At 44.5% G+C, this 19,961-nt stretch overlaps 1 protein-coding gene across 1 annotated transcript; it reads left to right on the forward strand.

Annotated features, from left to right (window-relative positions):
* The first annotated feature begins 283 nt into the window (after positions 1-283).
* dusp1 (dual specificity phosphatase 1) lies at positions 284-6,998 on the forward strand. The gene is made up of 4 exons (XM_064973019.1): positions 284-1,012; positions 1,235-1,377; positions 1,708-1,927; positions 4,711-6,998. The coding sequence occupies exons 1-4, from the start codon at positions 601-603 to the stop codon at positions 5,070-5,072; spliced, it is 1,137 nt and encodes a 378-aa protein (XP_064829091.1). The 5' UTR covers positions 284-600; the 3' UTR covers positions 5,073-6,998.
* The last annotated feature ends 12,963 nt before the right edge of the window (positions 6,999-19,961 follow it).

A 19,961-nucleotide genomic window follows, 5' to 3' on the forward strand; every position in this document is an offset into this window, starting at 1 on the left:
GCACCCATAATGCTTTGCAGGTATCTTTTACACAGAGAGATTATTTTAAATTTTTGTAATTCATGACCTATTAATGTCAGATTTGTATATTTAATTGTTCACTAGCTTTGGCAATGTAAACATAGGTTTCCTATGCCAATAAAACCCTTTGGATTGACTTGAGAGAGAGGAGGGGAGAAAAGCACAATGACGTACGTGCAAACTCGAGCGGGCAATGTGCCAGGAAAGGAGGAGTCTGACGTCAATACTTCCTAAATGATCATATATAAGTCCTTTTCACAAACTCCCCTCAGAACAACCTCGGAAATCAAAAGGAATACTTTTATACACAAGAAACAACCACAGAAAATTCACCCGAGAATACGGACGGATTGTTTTTAGTTTTTAATTCTAAAATTATTCATTGCTCGGCCGACTCGTTTTTTTATTTCTCAAATTACCTTCATTTTGGGATAAACCCCAACTAAGCAAAGGAGAACAAAAGAACATAGAACTATTTTAAGAAGAAATCTACTTGTGAATTAAAATAATTAGAAAACACGTTTCTATAGGAACAGGTGACACCGACACCCAGGGGTTTATTTGCCTGTTCCACAGCCTATGTTTTTGGATTTGACATATTCCGCTCGCCGTCCTCCTACTATGGTGATAATGGAAGTCCCCAGCATCGATGCAATGTCCCTCCGCGGGCTGCTGGAGGGGGACGACCCGGGCTGTCTGGTCCTGGACTGCCGCTCATTCTTCTCCTTCAACTCCTCTCACATCCCCGGGTCCACCAACGTCCGCTTCAGTACTATAGTCCGCCGGAGGGCCAGAGGGGGGCTGGGGGTGGGACACATCGTGCCCAACGAGGACACGCGGAACCGGCTTCTCTCCGGGGAGTATCAGTCCGTAGTGTTTCTGGATGATCGGAGTTTGGACTTCGGCCAAGTGAAGAAGGACGGGACTCTAATGCTCGCGGTGACAGCTCTGTGCCGAGACCCTTGTGGAGCCCGTGTCTTCTTTCTCACGGGTACATTTATTTGATTTATTATAAACGTATTATAGTAGCCTATTTCTATATTGTTTACGGCCTCGTGGTAATAACGAACGGCGCACAACAAATGCCATTGTGTAGGCCTGCGTCAGTTATTGAACACTGACTGTTCCAAAACAGCCGCTTTACAGCTGTCACTGTTTATAACTATAAGATGGTAACAACAGTATCCTTACGTCCTATCATGTCATTGTTTAGGTGGTTTTGACGCGTTCTCCTCGGAGTATCCAGAGATGTGTACCAAGCCGTCATCTCCACAGGGACTCAGTCTACCCCTGAGCGCCCGTCCAGACAGCGCCGAGCCCGGCTGCAGTCCATGCAGTACACCGCTCTATGACCAGGTTGGTTTTCTTCTAAAACATGTATTTTCTATGTTATTACTGTTTAACAGCACTTTTACCTGCATAATAAATAAACCAACGTCAGTGTGTCGTCAAAACAATAGATTGTGCCGTCTTAAACTAACCTCAATTTGGTAGGCGACAGGCCTAAGTATTGATAGGATATGACATTGTTTTCTGTTCCTATCTTCATCTCCAATAACACTTTGACATGTTATTACTCTCAAAACAATGTCAATGTGTCATCAAACTCTAGATTTGAACATCTTAGACTATCTTTTCTTTATTGTGGTGGTTAACTCTTGTCCGTCCTGTTCCTCTCCTCTCCAGGGAGGTCCAGTGGAGATCCTTCCCTTCCTCTACCTGGGCAGTGCCTACCATGCCTCCAGAAAGGACATGATAGACATGCTGGGTATCACTGCTCTCATCAACGTATCAGCTAACTGCCCCAACCACTTTGAAGAGTCCTTCCAGTACAAGAGTATCCCCGTAGAGGACAACCACAAGGCTGATATCTCCTCCTGGTTCAATGAGGCTATAGAGTTTATCGGTGAGTGTCTTTACATTACCGTCATTTAGCAGACACTCCTATTCAGAACGGCGAACGGTCTATTCAGCTTCAGGTAGCTGGGTATTTAGGCCTTGGAACTATAAGGTTATATCTGAGATATTTGTCAAAAAATGTGTTATTCACATTTAACTGATCTTTAGATGTTTTCTTCATATATCTGTGAAGTTTGATATTTTTCAAAGTGAATTTTAGGTGGAAAAAAAACAAACATTTCAACTAGAATGTTCTATCAGCATTAAACCATTTGAGCTCTAAGGTCTTCAATCCAATCGCAAGCCTGAATGAATACAGACGGACCAATGGGAACATGTGTTTGCCACCTCCCTCTAAGGATGGGCTAGGCTAGTCTAGCCATCAATAATGGCACGCGAACAACAAAACAACACTGTCAAGAAATCTTAAAGTAAATTATGTTGTCACATCGATGTTCAGTGACGACAGTAATTTGTCTGATGATCAATCTGGGTAAAATAGTGTTACTCTTTCATTTATTTATATAAATAGCTACAGAACATGTGTAACAGATGTGAAACGGCTAGCTTAGTTAGCGGTGTGCGCTAAATAGCGTTTCAATCGGTGATGTCACTTGCTCTGAGACCTTGAAGTAGTGGTTCCCCTTGCTCTGCAAGGGCCGTGGCTTTTGTGGAGCGATGGGTAACGATGCTTCGAGGGTGACTGTTGTTGATGTGTGCAGAGGGTCCCTGGTTCGCGCCCGGGTATGGGCGAGGGGACGGTTTAAAATTATACTGTTACACATGTCAAATTCAGAAGTGTCAGAACCTTAAGGCTGAACCCAGATGATATTTCAGAGCCATAAGGTTCTGGGTTCAGCCATAAGGTTCTGGGTTCATCCATAAGGTTCTGGGTTCATCCATAAGGTTCTGGGTTCAGCCATAAGGTTCTGGGTTCATCCATAAGGTTCTGGGTTCAGCCATAAGGTTCTGGGTTCAGCCATAAGGTTCTGGGTTCAGCCTTAAGATTCTGGGATATCGTGCGCAGGTCACGATATCACAGTCGTTGTAAGTAGCTAGCTACCTAGTTCAGTTTGAATTCTCTCATAGCTCTAGATAACTGTCAAACATAGGACACAATCACCAAGCAAGGCAACCACAACTGTAGTCATAGAAGCCATTGGTTTGGAGGAAAAACAAACAACTACAATTCAACAGCCACCCCCCTCTCAACAGCCAACCCCCCTCTCAACAGCCAACCCCCTCCCTCTCAACAGCCAACCCCCTCCCTCTCAACAGCCAACCCCCTCCCTCTCTCCAATGCAACAGCCAAATCCCTCCCTCTCTCCATCTCTCTCTCCTCTCCTCCTTTCAACGTCTTGGATTTAAATTGAAAAAAGTTCCTTCCAAACCCAGAGCAACCGTCTGATCCAGTCCACAGGGCCGTGATCTAAAGTAGTGTACTATATAGGGAATAGGGTTCCACAGGGCCCTGGTCTAAAGCAGTGTACTATATAGGGAATAGGGTTCCACAGGGCCCTGGTCTAAAGCAGTGTACTATATAGGGAATAGGGTTCCACAGGGCCCTGGTCTAAAGCAGTGTACTATATAGGGAAGAGGGAGCCATTTGGGGCGCACCCAGAGAGAGGCTGATGGTTGAATGCAGCTCCCTCCTCTCCCCTCCATCTCTTTGTTTTGTCGGGACAAAAGGTAGTTTTCTCCACCAGGCTCACGACCGGCCTTTCTCCCAGATTAATAACCCCAGCAGGGGGGCAGCCAACCCCCCTTTGTCCCCTTCTGCCCCCCTCTCCTTGGGGAATAGCTCCCCCTGATCAACCCCCCCCCACAGAACCATCTAACTGCCCCCGATCAACCCCCCCACAGAACCATCTAACTGCCCTCTTCCTGGATTAATGACTTGGGTCCGTTAGCAACACCATTTGTTAGCAACACTATGGAGGGTGATTTGCAACTGAAATAACCTACTTTTCGATTGGTCACATCCTGCTGTGGTTCAGTAGGCCTACTGACTGAGCAAAGAGGATGTTGGTCACTTCCTGCTGTGGTTCAGTAGGCCTACTGACTGAGCAAAGAGGACGTTGGTCACTTCCTGCTGTGGCTTACGGCTTCCGCATGCTTCAGTTCGGCTGGCGCCTTGCCGAAGGCAGTGTGCTCGTATACTCCCTTAAAAGACCTTCGCTTGAAAAACTAGAAAAAGCAGAAATAGTATTGTTTGTCCATCTAGAGACACCGTAGCCCGTATACACTTCCTCAAAATAGTCAGAATGAATCTAAGATAACTGGGAAGCATGTGGACATGGTTGGTCTGACTGAGCAAGGAAGCCAGTGTAGACAGATTCATCACATACTTGTTAAAGTAACTGCTGTAGTAACAGCTAGGCAATGGTAATATATGCCAGTTAGCTACCACCTATATCCAAAGCCATTGGTATTTTATTAGGATCCCCATTAGCTGTTCCTAAAGCAGCAGCTACTCTTCCTGGGGTTCCACACAAAACATGACATAATACAGAACATTAATAGACAAGAACAGCTCAAGGACAGAACTACATACATTTACATATTTTTGGTCCCTGGAATCTAACCCACTACCCTGTTATTACAAGCACCATGCTCTACCAACTGAGCTACATAAAGGACTAATGGTATTCTAACACAGTCAAGAGAAACCTTTCAGAAATCTGGCAACAACTTATACAACTGTCTCACACTTACAGAAGAACTAAGTTGAATATGTTGTATTGATACATAGTTGTACTAATCTCCCCTCTCCTTCTCTCTCTCCTGTAGACTCCATCCGTAATAAAGGCGGTCGTGTGTTTGTCCACTGCCAAGCCGGCATCTCCCGCTCCGCCACCATCTGTCTGGCCTACCTGATGAGGACCAACCGCGTGAAGCTGGACGAGGCCTTTGAGTTCGTCAAGCAACGCCGCAGCATCATCAGTCCTAACTTCAGCTTCATGGGCCAACTGCTACGGTTTGAGTCCCAGCTCCTGGCTACTTCATCCTGCTCGTCGGAAGCCGGGAGCCCTGCCCTGGGGAAGAGCAGTACGGTCTTTAACTTCCCCGTGTCTATCCCCGTCCACAGCTCTGCTGGACACAGACAGCTCTCCTTCCTCCACAGCCCCATCACCACCTCACCAAGCTGCTAAGGGGAAGAGTAGGATCAGATGGAGGGCTGTCTGTCTTAGCCTGGACTTGGAACTGAACTGTCACGATTGGTGTCGAGTCGTTGTGACTGTCACAATACTAGTCGTGACAGGGTCATTGACAATGTACTGTAAGTGTCACTCAACTACAGGTGATTAGTCATTGAGTTTTGGATAGACATTGAGCTCTAGAACTGATGGAACCCTCATTGTTGCCCTTCCTGGTGTAAAGGTCATAAAGAAGTGATCCTGGCATCACAGGACAAGAGGGACAAACCAAGTGGCCTAGTTTATGGGTTCAATCCACAGGTCTGCCCCATCGCCTTGAAAGGCGTTTCTCTGGCTACCAATATGGCAGTATGGTTATCGCAGCATCCTCTGTAGAATAAGGAATGACACCCATAGATCTGCCTAGAACACCTCAACTTCTAGGAAGAGACAGAGAAGTTAATGGCTGTAGATGACTGATACCCATAGATCTGCCTAGAACACCTCAACTTCTAGGAAGAGACAGAGAAGTTAATGGCTGAAGGTGACTGATACCCATAGATCTGCCTAGAACACCTCAACTTCTAGGAAGAGACAGAGAAGTCAATGGCTGAAGGTGAATGATACCCATAGATCTGCCTAGAACACCTCAACTTCTAGGAAGAGACAGAGAAGTCAATGGCTGAAGGTGAATGATACCCATAGATCTGCCTAGAACACCTCAACTTCTAGGAGGAGACAGAGAAGTCAATGGCTGAAGGTGAATGATACCCATAGATCTGCCTAGAACACCTCAACTTCTAGGAAGAGACAGAGAAGTCAATGGCTGAAGGTGAATGATACCCATAGATCTGCCTAGAACACCTCAACTTCTACGAAGAGACAGAGAAGTTAATGGCTGAAGGTGAATGATACCCATAGATCTGCCTAGAACACCTCAACTTCTAGGAGGAGACAGAGAAGTCAATGGCAGAAGGTGAATGGGGGAAAGGGTCAATTCTTTAAAGGAAGTTAGAAGTATTTTAATGGGATGAAGAGAAGACATTGTAGTCAAAGAATCGTTGTCAAAGATGCGAAGTTATTTAACGAGAGTGGGCAGCTTTTGATAATCACATGTTTTTTTTTATTGTTGACCTGACACAACTCTTTAACAAAATGGGCAAGTAAACCCTCCCTTGATCACTCACAGACAGTTGTCATATTTACCAACTAGATTCTCAGGAATCATTAATTACTCTCAATGTCCCACAGCTTTGTTCACACAGAGACAAACTGTCTTCCTGAGGGAATCCCGCTAATGCCTCGGCAAACGACGCCGGTTTGGATAAATCACTCCTCGGGCTCTTTATTGTTGACAAACAATGAATGTATCTCTGATCTCTGGCCAATCAGCCGGCTCGGAGAGCGCCAGAAGGTTTAGTTGAAAGTGGACTGGAAAGCCCCATTCAAATGCAAATGTATGCCTTTTATAAAATACCATGAGACCCTGAAAAACCTGACAATATTGCAGGAAACAGCCAACCAACCATCAGATACCTCTGAAACACCACCATGCCTCTGAAGTGCTAGCAGCTGTTAGCTAACGCTAGCTCTGTTAGCATCATGCTAATTCTGTTAGCTTCATGTACTGTTAGCAGCGGCTAGCTCTGTTAGCATTATTGGCCTGCTAGCTCTGTTAACATCATGTACTGTTATTAGCAGCTAGCTCTGTTAGCATTATTAGCATGCTAATTCTGTTAGCAATTTGTACTATTAACAGCTCTGGTAGAGTCAGAACCCCTAAAGCACTAAGACGGGGATCAGACTCACCAGAGACTGCTGTCTGTCTGATTACCTATGTGCTATTTATTGATCTAAAGTAATATATTTCTTACATCTATTTTTGCAAATGTTTGTTATTTGTTTTTGATACCTCTGAATAAATCCAATTTGTCTTTTCTACTTCATTGCAGAACTGTGTCTTCAATATATTAGACCTAAATAAACCACAATCTATGTTATATACATAAAGATAGGATTTCTTTTTATTGAACTAGGTAAGTCAGTTAAGAAAAAAATCTTATTTTCAATGACGGCATAGGGACAGTGAGTTAACTGTCTGTTCAGGGGCAGAATGACATATTTGTACCTTGTCAGCTTGGGGATTTGAACTTGCAACCTTTTCGGTTACTAGTCCAACGCTCTAGTATAGTTCCCGTATAGTTCCCATACCCAGTATAGTTCCCATACCTTGGAGACTGTAGTTCCTATACCTAGGAGACTGTAGTTCCTATACCTAGTAGACTGTAGTTCCTATACCTAGTAGACTGTAGTTCCTATACCTAGGAGACTGTAGTTCCTATACCTAGGAGACTGTAGTTCCTATACCTAGGAGACTGTAGTTCCTATACCTAGGAGACTGTAGTTCCTATACCTAGGAGACTGTAGTTCCTATACCTAGGAGACTGTAGTTCCCTAGGAGACTGTATTCCTATACCTAGGAGACTGTAGTTCCTATACCTAGGAGACTGTAGTTCCTATACCTAGGAGACTGTAGTTCCTATACCTAGGAGACTGTAGTTCCTATACCTTGGAGACTGTAGTTCCTATACCTAGTAGACTGTAGTTCCTATACCTAGGAGACTGTAGTTCCTATACCTAGGAGACTGTAGTTCCTATACCTAGGAGACTGGAGACTGTAGTTCCTATACCTAGGAGACTGTAGTTCCTATACCTTGGAGACTGTAGTTCCTATACCTAGGAGACTGTAGTTCCTATACCTAGGAGACTGTAGTTCCTATACCTAGTAGACTGTAGTTCCTATACCTAGGAGACTGTAGTTCCTATACCTAGGAGACTGTAGTTCCTATACCTAGGAGACTGTAGTTCCTATACCTAGGAGACTGTAGTTCCTATACCTAGGAGACTGTAGTTCCTATACCTAGTTCCCATACCTAGAGACTGTAGTTCCCATACCTAGGAGACTGTAGTTCCTATACCTAGGAGACTGTCCCATACCTAGGAGACTGTAGTTCCTATACCTAGGAGACTGTAGTTCCTATACCTAGGAGACTGTAGTTCCTATACCTAGGAGACTGTAGTTCCCATACCTAGGAGACTGTAGTTCCCATACCTAGGAGACTGTAGTTCCTATACCTAGGAGACTGTAGTTCCTATACCTAGGAGACTGTAGTTCCTATACCTAGGAGACTGTAGTTCCTATACCTAGGAGACTGTAGTTCCTATACCTAGGAGACTGTAGTTCCTATACCTAGGAGACTGTAGTTCCTATACCTAGGAGACTGTAGTTCCTATACCTAGGAGACTGTAGTTCCTATACCTAGGAGACTGTAGTTCCTATACCTAGGAGACTGTAGTTCCTATACCTAGGAGACTGTAGTTCCTATACCTAGGAGACTGTAGTTCCTATACCTAGGAGACTGTAGTTCCTATACCTAGGAGACTGTAGTTCCCATAGGAGACTTCCCTATATACCTAGGAGACTGTAGTTCCTATACCTAGGAGACTGTAGTTCCTATACCTAGGAGACTGTAGTTCCCATACCTAGGAGACTGTAGTTCCTATACCTAGGAGACTGTAGTTCCTATACCTAGGAGACTGTAGTTCCTATACCTAGGAGACTGTAGTTCCTATACCTAGGAGACTGTAGTTCCTATACCTAGGAGACTGTAGTTCCTATACCTATACCTAGGAGACTGTAGTTCCTATACCTAGGAGACTGTAGTTCCTATACCTAGGAGACTGTAGTTCCTATACCTAGGAGACTGTAGTTCCTATACCTAGGAGACTGTAGTTCCTATACCTAGGAGACTGTAGTTCCTATACCTAGGAGACTGTAGTTCCTATACCTAGGAGACTGTAGTTCCTATACCTAGGAGACTGTAGTTCCTATACCTAGGAGACTGTAGTTCCTATACCTAGGAGACTGTAGTTCCTATACCTAGGAGACTGTAGTTCCTATACCTAGGAGACTGTAGTTCCCATACCTAGGAGACTGTAGTTCCTATACCTAGGAGACTGTAGTTCCTATACCTAGGAGACTGTAGTTCCTATACCTAGGAGACTGTAGTTCCTATACCTAGGAGACTGTAGTTCCTGTATATACCTAGGAGACTGTAGTTCCTATACTGTAGTTCCTAGGAGACTGTAGTTCCTATACCTAGGAGACTGTAGTTCCTATACCTAGGAGACTGTAGTTCCTATACCTAGGAGACTGTAGTTCCTATACCTAGGAGACTGTAGTTCCTATACCTAGGAGACTGTAGTTCCTATACCTAGGAGACTGTAGTTCCTATACCTAGGAGACTGTAGTTCCTATACCTAGGAGACTGTAGTTCCTATACCTAGGAGACTGTAGTTCCTATACCTAGGAGACTGTAGTTCCTATACCTAGGAGACTGTAGTTCCTATACCTAGGAGACTGTAGTTCCTATACCTAGGAGACTGTAGTTCCTATACCTAGGAGACTGTAGTTCCTATACCTAGGAGACTGTAGTTCCCATACCTAGGAGACTGTAGTTCCTATACCTAGGAGACTGTAGTTCCTATACCTAGGAGACTGTAGTTCCTATACCTAGGAGACTGTAGTTCCTATACCTAGGAGACTGTAGTTCCTATACCTAGGAGACTGTAGTTCCTATACCTAGGAGACTGTAGTTCCTATACCTAGGAGACTGTAGTTCCTATACCTAGGAGACTGTAGTTCCTATACCTAGGAGACTGTAGTTCCCATACCTAGGAGACTGTAGTTCCTATACCTAGGAGACTGTAGTTCCTATACCTAGGAGACTGTAGTTCCTATACCTAGGAGACTGTAGTTCCTATACCTAGGAGACTGTAGTTCCTATACCTAGGAGACTGTAGTTCCTATACCTAGGAGACTGTAGTTCCTATACCTAGGAGACTGTAGTTCCTATACCTAGGAGACTGTAGTTCCTATACCTAGGAGACTGTAGTTCCTATACCTAGGAGACTGTAGTTCCTATACCTAGGAGACTGTAGTTCCTATACCTAGGAGACTGTAGTTCCTATACCTAGGAGACTGTAGTTCCTATACCTAGGAGACTGTAGTTCCTATACCTAGGAGACTGTAGTTCCTATACCTACCTAGGAGACTGTAGTTCCTATACCTAGGGAGACTGTAGTTCCTACCTAGGAGACCTATACCTAGGAGACTGTAGTTCCTATACCTAGGAGACTGTAGTTCCTATACCTAGGAGACTGTAGTTCCTATACCTAGAGAGACTGTAGTTCCTATACCTAGGAGACTGTAGTTCCTATACCTAGGAGACTGTAGTTCCTATACCTAGGAGACTGTAGTTCCTATACCTAGGAGACTGTAGTTCCTATACCTAGGAGACTGTAGTTCCTATACCTAGGAGACTGTAGTTCCTATACCTAGGAGACTGTAGTTCCTATACCTAGGAGACTGTAGTTCCCATACCTAGGAGACTGTAGTTCCTATACCTAGGAGACTGTAGTTCCTATACCTAGGAGACTGTAGTTCCTATACCTAGGAGACTGTAGTTCCTATACCTAGGAGACTGTAGTTCCTATACCTAGGAGACTGTAGTTCCTATACCTAGGAGACTGTAGTTCCTATACCTAGGAGACTGTAGTTCCTATACCTAGGAGACTGTAGTTCCTATACCTAGGAGACTGTAGTTCCTATACCTAGGAGACTGTAGTTCCTATACCTATGTAGTTCCTATACCTAGGAGACTGTAGTTCCTATACCTAGGAGACTGTAGTTCCTATACCTAGGAGACTGTAGTTCCTATACCTAGGAGACTGTAGTTCCTATATACCTAGGAGACTGTAGTTCCTATACCTAGGAGACTGTAGTTCCTATACCTAGGAGACTGTAGTTCCTATACCTAGGAGACTGTAGTTCCTATACCTAGGAGACTGTAGTTCCTATACCTAGGAGACTGTAGTTCCTATACCTAGGAGACTGTAGTTCCTATACCTAGGAGACTGTAGTTCCTATACCTAGGAGACTGTAGTTCCTATACCTAGGAGACTGTAGTTCCTATACCTACCTAGGAGACTGTAGTTCCCATACCTAGGAGACTGTAGTTCCTATACCTAGGAGACTGTAGTTCCTATACCTAGGAGACTGTAGTTCCTATACCTAGGAGACTGTAGTTCCTATACCTAGGAGACTGTAGTTCCTATACCTAGGAGACTGTAGTTCCTATACCTAGGAGACTGTAGTTCCTATACCTAGGAGACTGTAGTTCCTATACCTAGGAGACTGTAGTTCCTATACCTAGGAGACTGTAGTTCCTATACCTAGGAGACTGTAGTTCCTATACCTAGGAGACTGTAGTTCCTATACCTAGGAGACTGTAGTTCCTATACCTAGGAGACTGTAGTTCCTATACCTAGGAGACTGTAGTTCCTATACCTGTAGTTCCCATACCTAGAGACTGTAGTTCCTATACCTAGGAGACTGTAGTTCCTATACCTAGGAGACTGTAGTTCCCATACCTAGGAGACTGTAGTTCCTATACCTAGGAGACTGTAGTTCCTATACCTAGGAGACTGTAGTTCCTATACCTAGGAGACTGTAGTTCCTATACCTAGGAGACTGTAGTTCCTATACCTAGGAGACTGTAGTTCCTATACCTAGGAGACTGTAGTTCCTATACCTAGGAGACTGTAGTTCCTATACCTAGGAGACTGTAGTTCCTATACCTAGGAGACTGTAGTTCCTATACCTAGGAGACTGTAGTTCCTATACCTAGGAGACTGTAGTTCCTATACCTAGGAGACTGTAGTTCCTATACCTAGGAGACTGTAGTTCCTATACCTAGGAGACTGTAGTTCCTATACCTAGGAGACTGTAGTTCCTATACCTAGGAGACTGTAGTTCCTATACCTAGGAGACTGTAGTTCCCATACCTAGGAGACTGTAGTTCCTATACCTAGGAGACTGTAGTTCCTATACCTAGGAGACTGTAGTTCCTATACCTAGGAGACTGTAGTTCCTATACCTAGGAGACTGTAGTTCCTATACCTAGGAGACTGTAGTTCCTATACCTAGGAGACTGTAGTTCCTATACCTATACCTAGGAGACTGTAGTTCCCATACCTAGGAGACTGTAGTTCCTATACCTAGGAGACTGTAGTTCCTCCTACCTAGGAGACTAGTTCCTACCTAGGAGACTGTAGTTCCTATACCTAGGAGACTGTAGTTCCTATACCTAGGAGACTGTAGTTCCTATACCTAGGAGACTGTAGTTCCTATACCTAGGAGACTGTAGTTCCTATACCTAGGAGACTGTAGTTCCTATACCTAGGAGACTGTAGTTCCTATACCTAGGAGACTGTAGTTCCTATACCTAGGAGACTGTAGTTCCTATACCTAGGAGACTGTAGTTCCTATACCTAGGAGACTGTAGTTCCTATACCTAGGAGACTGTAGTTCCTATACCTAGGAGACTGTAGTTCCTATACTGTAGTTCCTATACCTAGGAGACTGTAGTTCCTATACCTAGGAGACTGTAGTTCCTATACCTAGGAGACTGTAGTTCCTATACCTAGGAGACTGTAGTTCCTATACCTAGGAGACTGTAGTTCCTATACCTAGGAGACTGTAGTTCCTATACCTAGGAGACTGTAGTTCCTATACCTAGTGTCCTATACCTAGGAGACTGTAGTTCCTATACCTAGGAGACTGTAGTTCCTATACCTAGGAGACTGTAGTTCCTATACCTAGGAGACTGTAGTTCCTATACCTAGGAGACTGTAGTTCCTATACCTAGGAGACTGTAGTTCCTATACCTAGGAGACTGTAGTTCCCATACCTAGGAGACTGTAGTTCCTATACCTAGGAGACTGTAGTTCCTATACCTAGGAGACTGTAGTTCCTATACCTAGGAGACTGTAGTTCCTATACCTAGGAGACTGTAGTTCCTATACCTAGGAGACTGTAGTTCCTATACCTAGGAGACTGTAGTTCCTATAGGAGACTGTAGTTCCTATACCTAGGAGACTGTAGTTCCTATACCTAGGAGACTGTAGTTCCTATATAGGAGACTGTAGTTCCTATACCTAGGAGACTGTAGTTCCTATACCTAGGAGACTGTAGTTCCTATACCTAGGAGACTGTAGTTCCTATACCTAGGAGACTGTAGTTCCTATACCTAGGAGACTGTAGTTCCTATACCTAGGAGACTGTAGTTCCTATACCTAGGAGACTGTAGTTCTGTAGGAGACTGTAGTTCCTATACCTAGGAGACTGTAGTTCCTATACCTAGGAGACTGTAGTTCCTACCTATACCTAGGAGACTGTAGTTCCTATACCTAGGAGACTGTAGTTCCTATACCTAGGAGACTGTAGTTCCTATACCTAGGAGACTGTAGTTCCTATACCTAGGAGACTGTAGTTCCTATACCTAGGAGACTGTAGTTCCTATACCTAGGAGACTGTAGTTCCCTATACCTAGGAGACTGTAGTTCCTATACCTAGGAGACTGTAGTTCCTATACCTCATACCTAGGAGACTGTAGTTCCTATACCTAGGAGACTGTAGTTCCTATACCTAGGAGACTGTAGTTCCTATACCTAGGAGACTGTAGTTCCTATACCTAGGAGACTGTAGTTCCTATACCTAGGAGACTGTAGTTCCTATACCTAGGAGACTGTAGTTCCTATACCTGTGTAGTTCCTATACCTAGGAGACTGTAGTTCCTATACCTAGGAGACTGTAGTTCCTATACCTAGGAGACTGTAGTTCCTATACTGTAGTTCTAGGAGACTGTAGTTCCTATACCTAGGAGACTGTAGTTCCTATACCTAGACTGAGACTGTAGTTCCTATACCTAGGAGACTGTAGTTCCTATACCTAGGAGACTGTAGTTCCTATACCTAGGAGACTGTAGTTCCTATACCTAGGAGACTGTAGTTCCTATACCTAGGAGACTGTAGTTCCTATACCTAGGAGACTGTAGTTCCTATACCTAGGAGACTGTAGTTCCCTATACCTAGGAGACTGTAGTTCCTATACCTAGGAGACTGTAGTTCCTATACCTAGGAGACTGTAGTTCCTATACCTAGGAGACTGTAGTTCCCATACCTAGGAGACTGTAGTTCCTATACCTAGGAGACTGACTGTAGTTGTAGTTCCTATACCTAGGAGACTGTAGTTCCTATACCTAGGAGACTGTAGTTCCTATACCTAGGAGACTGTAGTTCCTATACCTAGGAGACTGTAGTTCCTATACCTAGGAGACTGTAGTTCCTATACCTAGGAGACTGTAGTTCCTATACCTAGGAGACTGTAGTTCCTATACCTAGGAGACTGTAGTTCCTATACCTAGGAGACTGTAGTTCCTATACCTAGGAGACTGTAGTTCCTATACCTAGGAGACTGTAGTTCCTATACCTAGGAGACTGTAGTTCCTATACCTAGGAGACTGTAGTTCCTATACCTAGGAGACTGTAGTTCCTATACCTAGGAGACTGTAGTTCCTATACCTAGAGACTGTAGTTCCTATACCTAGGAGACTGTAGTTCCTATACCTAGGAGACTGTAGTTCCTATAGGAGACTAGGAGACTGTAGTTCCTATACCTAGGAGACTGTAGTTCCTATACCTAGGAGACTGTAGTTCCTATACCTAGGAGACTGTAGTTCCTATACCTAGGAGACTGTAGTTCCTATACCTAGGAGACTGTAGTTCCTATACCTAGGAGACTGTAGTTCCTATACCTAGGAGACTGTAGTTCCTATACCTAGGAGACTGTAGTTCCTATACCTAGGAGACTGTAGTTCCTATACCTAGGAGACTGTAGTTCCTATTCCTACCTAGGAGACTGTAGTTCCTATACTGTAGTTCTAGGAGACTGTAGTTCCTATACCTAGGAGACTGTAGTTCCTATACCTAGGAGACTGTAGTTCCTATACCTAGGAGACTGTAGTTCCTATACCTAGGAGACTGTAGTTCCTATACCTAGGAGACTGTAGTTCCTATACCTAGGAGACTGTAGTTCCTATACCTAGGAGACTGTAGTTCCCTATACCTATATACCTAGGAGACTGTAGTTCCTATACCTAGGAGACTGTAGTTCCTATACCTAGGAGACTGTAGTTCCCTATACCTAGGAGACTGTAGTTCCTATACCTAGGAGACTGTAGTTCCTATACCTAGACTGAGACTGTAGTTCCTATACCTAGGTAGATACTGGAGACTGTAGTTCCTATACCTTGGAGACTGTAGTTCCTATACCTAGGAGACTGTAGTTCCTATACCTAGGAGACTGTAGTTCCCATACCTAGGAGACTGTAGTTCCTATACCTAGGAGACTGTAGTTCCTATACCTAGGAGACTGTAGTTCCTATACCTAGGAGACTGTAGTTCCTATACCTAGGAGACTGTAGTTCCTATACCTAGGAGACTGTAGTTCCTATACCTAGACTGAGACTGTAGTTCCTATACCTAGGAGACTGTAGTTCCTATACCTAGGAGACTGTAGTTCCTATACCTAGGAGACTGTAGTTCCTATACCTAGGAGACTGTAGTTCCTATACCTAGGAGACTGTAGTTCCTATACCTAGGAGACTGTAGTTCCTATACCTAGGAGACTGTAGTTCCTATACCTAGGAGACTGTAGTTCCTATACCTAGGAGACTGTAGTTCCTATACCTAGGAGACTGTAGTTCCTATACCTAGGAGACTGTAGTTCCTATACCTAGGAGACTGTAGTTCCTATACCTAGGAGACTGTAGTTCCTATACCTAGGAGACTGTAGTTCCTATACCTAGGAGACTGTAGTTCCTATACCTAGGAGACTGTAGTTCCTATACCTAGGAGACTGTAGTTCCTATACCTAGGAGACTGTAGTTCCTATACCTAGGAGACTGTAGTTCCTATACCTAGGAGACTGTAGTTCCTATACCTAGGAGACTGTAGTTCCTATACCTAGGAGACTGTAGTTCCTATACCTAGGAGACTGTAGTTCCTATACCTAGGAGACTGTAGTTCCTATACCTAGGAGACTGTAGTTCCTATACCTAGGAGACTGTAGTTCCTATACCTAGGAGACTGTAGTTCCTATACCTAGGAGACTGTAGTTCCTATACCTAGGAGACTGTAGTTCCTATACCTAGGAGACTGTAGTTCCTATACCTAGGAGACTGTAGTTCCTATACCTAGGAGACTGTAGTTCCTATACCTAGGAGACTGTAGTTCCTATACCTAGGAGACTGTAGTTCCTATACCTAGGAGACTGTAGTTCCTATACCTAGGAGACTGTAGTTCCTATACCTAGGAGACTGTAGTTCCTATACCTAGGAGACTGTAGTTCCTATACCTAGGAGACTGTAGTTCCTATACCTAGGAGACTGTAGTTCCTATACCTAGGAGACTGTAGTTCCTATACCTAGGAGACTGTAGTTCCTATACCTAGGAGACTGTAGTTCCTATACCTAGGAGACTGTAGTTCCTATACCTAGGAGACTGTAGTTCCTATACCTAGGAGACTGTAGTTCCTATACCTAGGAGACTGTAGTTCCTATACCTAGGAGACTGTAGTTCCTATACCTAGGAGACTGTAGTTCCTATACCTAGGAGACTGTAGTTCCTATACCTAGGAGACTGTAGTTCCTATACCTAGGAGACTGTAGTTCCTATACCTAGGAGACTGTAGTTCCTATACCTAGGAGACTGTAGTTCCCATACCTAGGAGACTGTAGTTCCCATACCTAGGAGACTGTAGTTCCTATACCTAGGAGACTGTAGTTCCTATACCTAGGAGACTGTAGTTCCTATACCTAGGAGACTGTAGTTCCTATACCTAGGAGACTGTAGTTCCTATACCTAGGAGACTGTAGTTCCTATACCTAGGAGACTGTAGTTCCTATACCTAGGAGACTGTAGTTCCCATACCTAGGAGACTGTAGTTCCTATACCTAGGAGACTGTAGTTCCTATACCTAGGAGACTGTAGTTGCCATACCTAGGAGACTGTAGTTGCCATACCTAGGATGTTTTTGGTGCCTGGAAAGCCAGGTGTCCTGTTCTGAGGTTCCAGACGTAACAGCATTTATTTTGTTGGTATCAACTGGATCAGTGGAAGTTCTATTTTTGTTTTTACATGTTGATCCAGACGACGATCTTTAAAAAAAAAAAAAATCAAAGGCGTGATTGTAGACATGTGAAGACATCTGACATACTAAGAAGGCAGATGGCCTGGTCTGATGTTCCTTTGTGAAGTAATGTTCCCATTCCAAGTTGTGACCCCACACATTCTGCTAGGGTCTAATGCAATGGAATCTCCCTATACTGCATCGGGACTCCCCCTGTATAGAATCCCTGGGGCCTGACGTATGGCATCCATATTAATGTCTCCTATTGTTTAGACAACACAGTGTTGCCCTTCTCCCCACTGAAGTGATCACGGGCCAAGCTGGCAGCAGTCTGGGGTACCATTAAAACACACACACACACACACACACTTTAAGGAGACCCCCTCCCCATCCCTCTTCCACACACCCCTCTGGAGGCTAAAAGAAGAGCAGCTGCAAAGCGTTTGGGAAAAGTGTGAAAACTAAAGAGCCTTGTGTCCCCTTTCTCCTCTGCTGTCCGCCTGGCCCTCTGTTCTCCTCATGACCAATGAGAGATGGAGGTGTGTGTGTGTGTGTGTGTGTGTGTGTGTGTGTGTGTGTGTGTGTGTGTGTGTGTGTGTGTGTGTGTGTGTGTGTGTGTGTGTGTGTGTGTGTGTGTGTGTGTGTGTGTGTGTGTGTGTGTGTGTGTGTGTGTGTGCGCGCGTGTGTGTGTGTGTGTGTGTGTGTGTGTGTGTAAGGTCTTCTAGTGCAGGAATACAATACCCCCTGTCCTATATCCAGGGCAGACCGGTTCCTCTCAGTGGAACCCCTGTCCTATATCCAGGGCAGACCGGTTCCTCTCAGTGGAACCCCTGTCCTATATCCAGGGCAGACCGGTTCCTCTCAGTGGAACCCCTGTCCTATATCCAGGGCAGACCGGTTCCTCTCAGTGGAACCCCTGTCCTATATCCAGGGCAGACCGGTTCCTCTCAGTGGAACCCCTGTCCTATATCCAGGGCAGACCGGTTCCTCTCAGTGGAACCCCTGTCCTATATCCAGGGCAGACCGGTTCCTCTCAGTGGAACCCCTGTCCTATATCCAGGGCAGACCGGTTCCTCTCAGTGGAACCCCTGTCCTATATCCAGGGCAGACCGGTTCCTCTCAGTGGAACCCCTGTCCTATATCCAGGGCAGACCGGTTCCTCTCAGTGGAACCCCTGTCCTATATCCAGGGCAGACCGGTTCCTCTCAGTGGAACCCCTGTCCTATATCCAGGGCAGACCGGTTCCTCTCAGTGGAACTGATTCTGTGAACGGTGTAGTCATATTGAAACTGAATCTTATACAGGTGGTTTGATCATTTTACAATTGGTGTTATTCCAAATGACTCCAAAAGAACGTAGCTTGTGAGTTGTAGGTTCTAGAAGTTGGAGAATGTTTTGGAAACTGTTCAAGAACAAAGATGATTCCACAAACACCATCAGTGTGACCAAAGCGTTAACCCAGTTAGCACATTTGGTTCCTTGGAAGCTGTGGTAGAGTACCTTTTTTGGGGTTTCCCAATGGTTCTGGGAACAAAGCCATACGTTTACTGACCGTTAAAACTGAATGTTTTCCAAACGTTTATAGAACGGAAGTGAAAATTTCACCTCGTCTGGGAACATGCATTTTTAGGTTGCATGGAGGTTCTGATAAAAATGTTCTATGGTTCCATGGAGGTTCTGAGAACATGTTTCTATGGATCCAGGGAGGTTCTGATAAAAATGTTCTATGGTCCCATGGAGGTTCTGAGAACGTGTTTCTATGTTCCAGGGAGGTTCTGAGAACATTTTACTATGGTTCCATGGAGGTTCAGAGAATGTGTTTCTATGGTTCCAGGGATGTTCTGAGAACGTGTTTCTATGGTTCCATGGAGGTTCTGAGAACGTGTTTCTATGGTTCCATGGAGGTTCTGAGAACGTGTTTCTATGGTTCCAGAGAGGTTCTGAGAACATTTTACTATGGTTCCAGGGAGGTTCAGAGAATGTGTTTGTTGATCAGTCCACCTTTAGCTTCAATGACTCAAACCAAACACTTCCTGTAGTTGTTGATCAGTCCACCTTAGCTTCAATGACTCCAACCAAACACTTCCTGTAGTTGTTGATCAGTCCACCTTTAGCTTCAATGACTCAAACCAAACACTTCCTGTAGTTGTTGATCAGTCTCTCAGTTGTCAAGCATGAACTGCTCGTTTCAAGTCCTGCCACAACGTCTCACTTGGGATTAAGTCTAGACTTTGACTAGGCCACTCCAAAACGTCAAATGTGTTGCTTTTGAACCATTTTCATGTAGACTTGGATTGTGTGTTTTGGATCATTGTCTTTCTGCATGACCCAGCCGTGGTTCAGCTTCAGCTCACAGACAGATGACCTGATACTCTCCTATATAATGAATTGATACAGAGCAGAACTCATGGTTCCTTCTAGAAAAGCATCCCCAAACCACCACACTACCATCAACATGCTTGTCCGTTGGTATAAGGTTCTTACTGTGGAATGCAGTGTATGGTTTCGCCAGACATAATGGGACGTACTACGGGTGGGTGCTGCTCTGGTGACCAGTGAGCTGAGATAAGGCGGCCTAGCAAAGACTTATAGATGACCTGGAGCCAGTGGGTTTGGCAACGGATATGTAGTGAGGTCCAGCCAACGAGAGCATACAGGTTGCAGTGGTGGGTAGTATATAGGGATTTGGTGACAAAACAGATGGCACTGTGATAGACAGCATCCAATTTGTTGAGTAGAGTGTTGGAGGCTATTTGTAAATGACATCGCCGAAGTCAAGGATCGGTAGGATAGTCAGTTTTACGAGAGTATGT

Source organism: Oncorhynchus masou, chromosome 9, assembly GCF_036934945.1.
Source record: "Oncorhynchus masou masou isolate Uvic2021 chromosome 9, UVic_Omas_1.1, whole genome shotgun sequence".
NCBI lineage: Eukaryota > Metazoa > Chordata > Actinopteri > Salmoniformes > Salmonidae > Oncorhynchus > Oncorhynchus masou.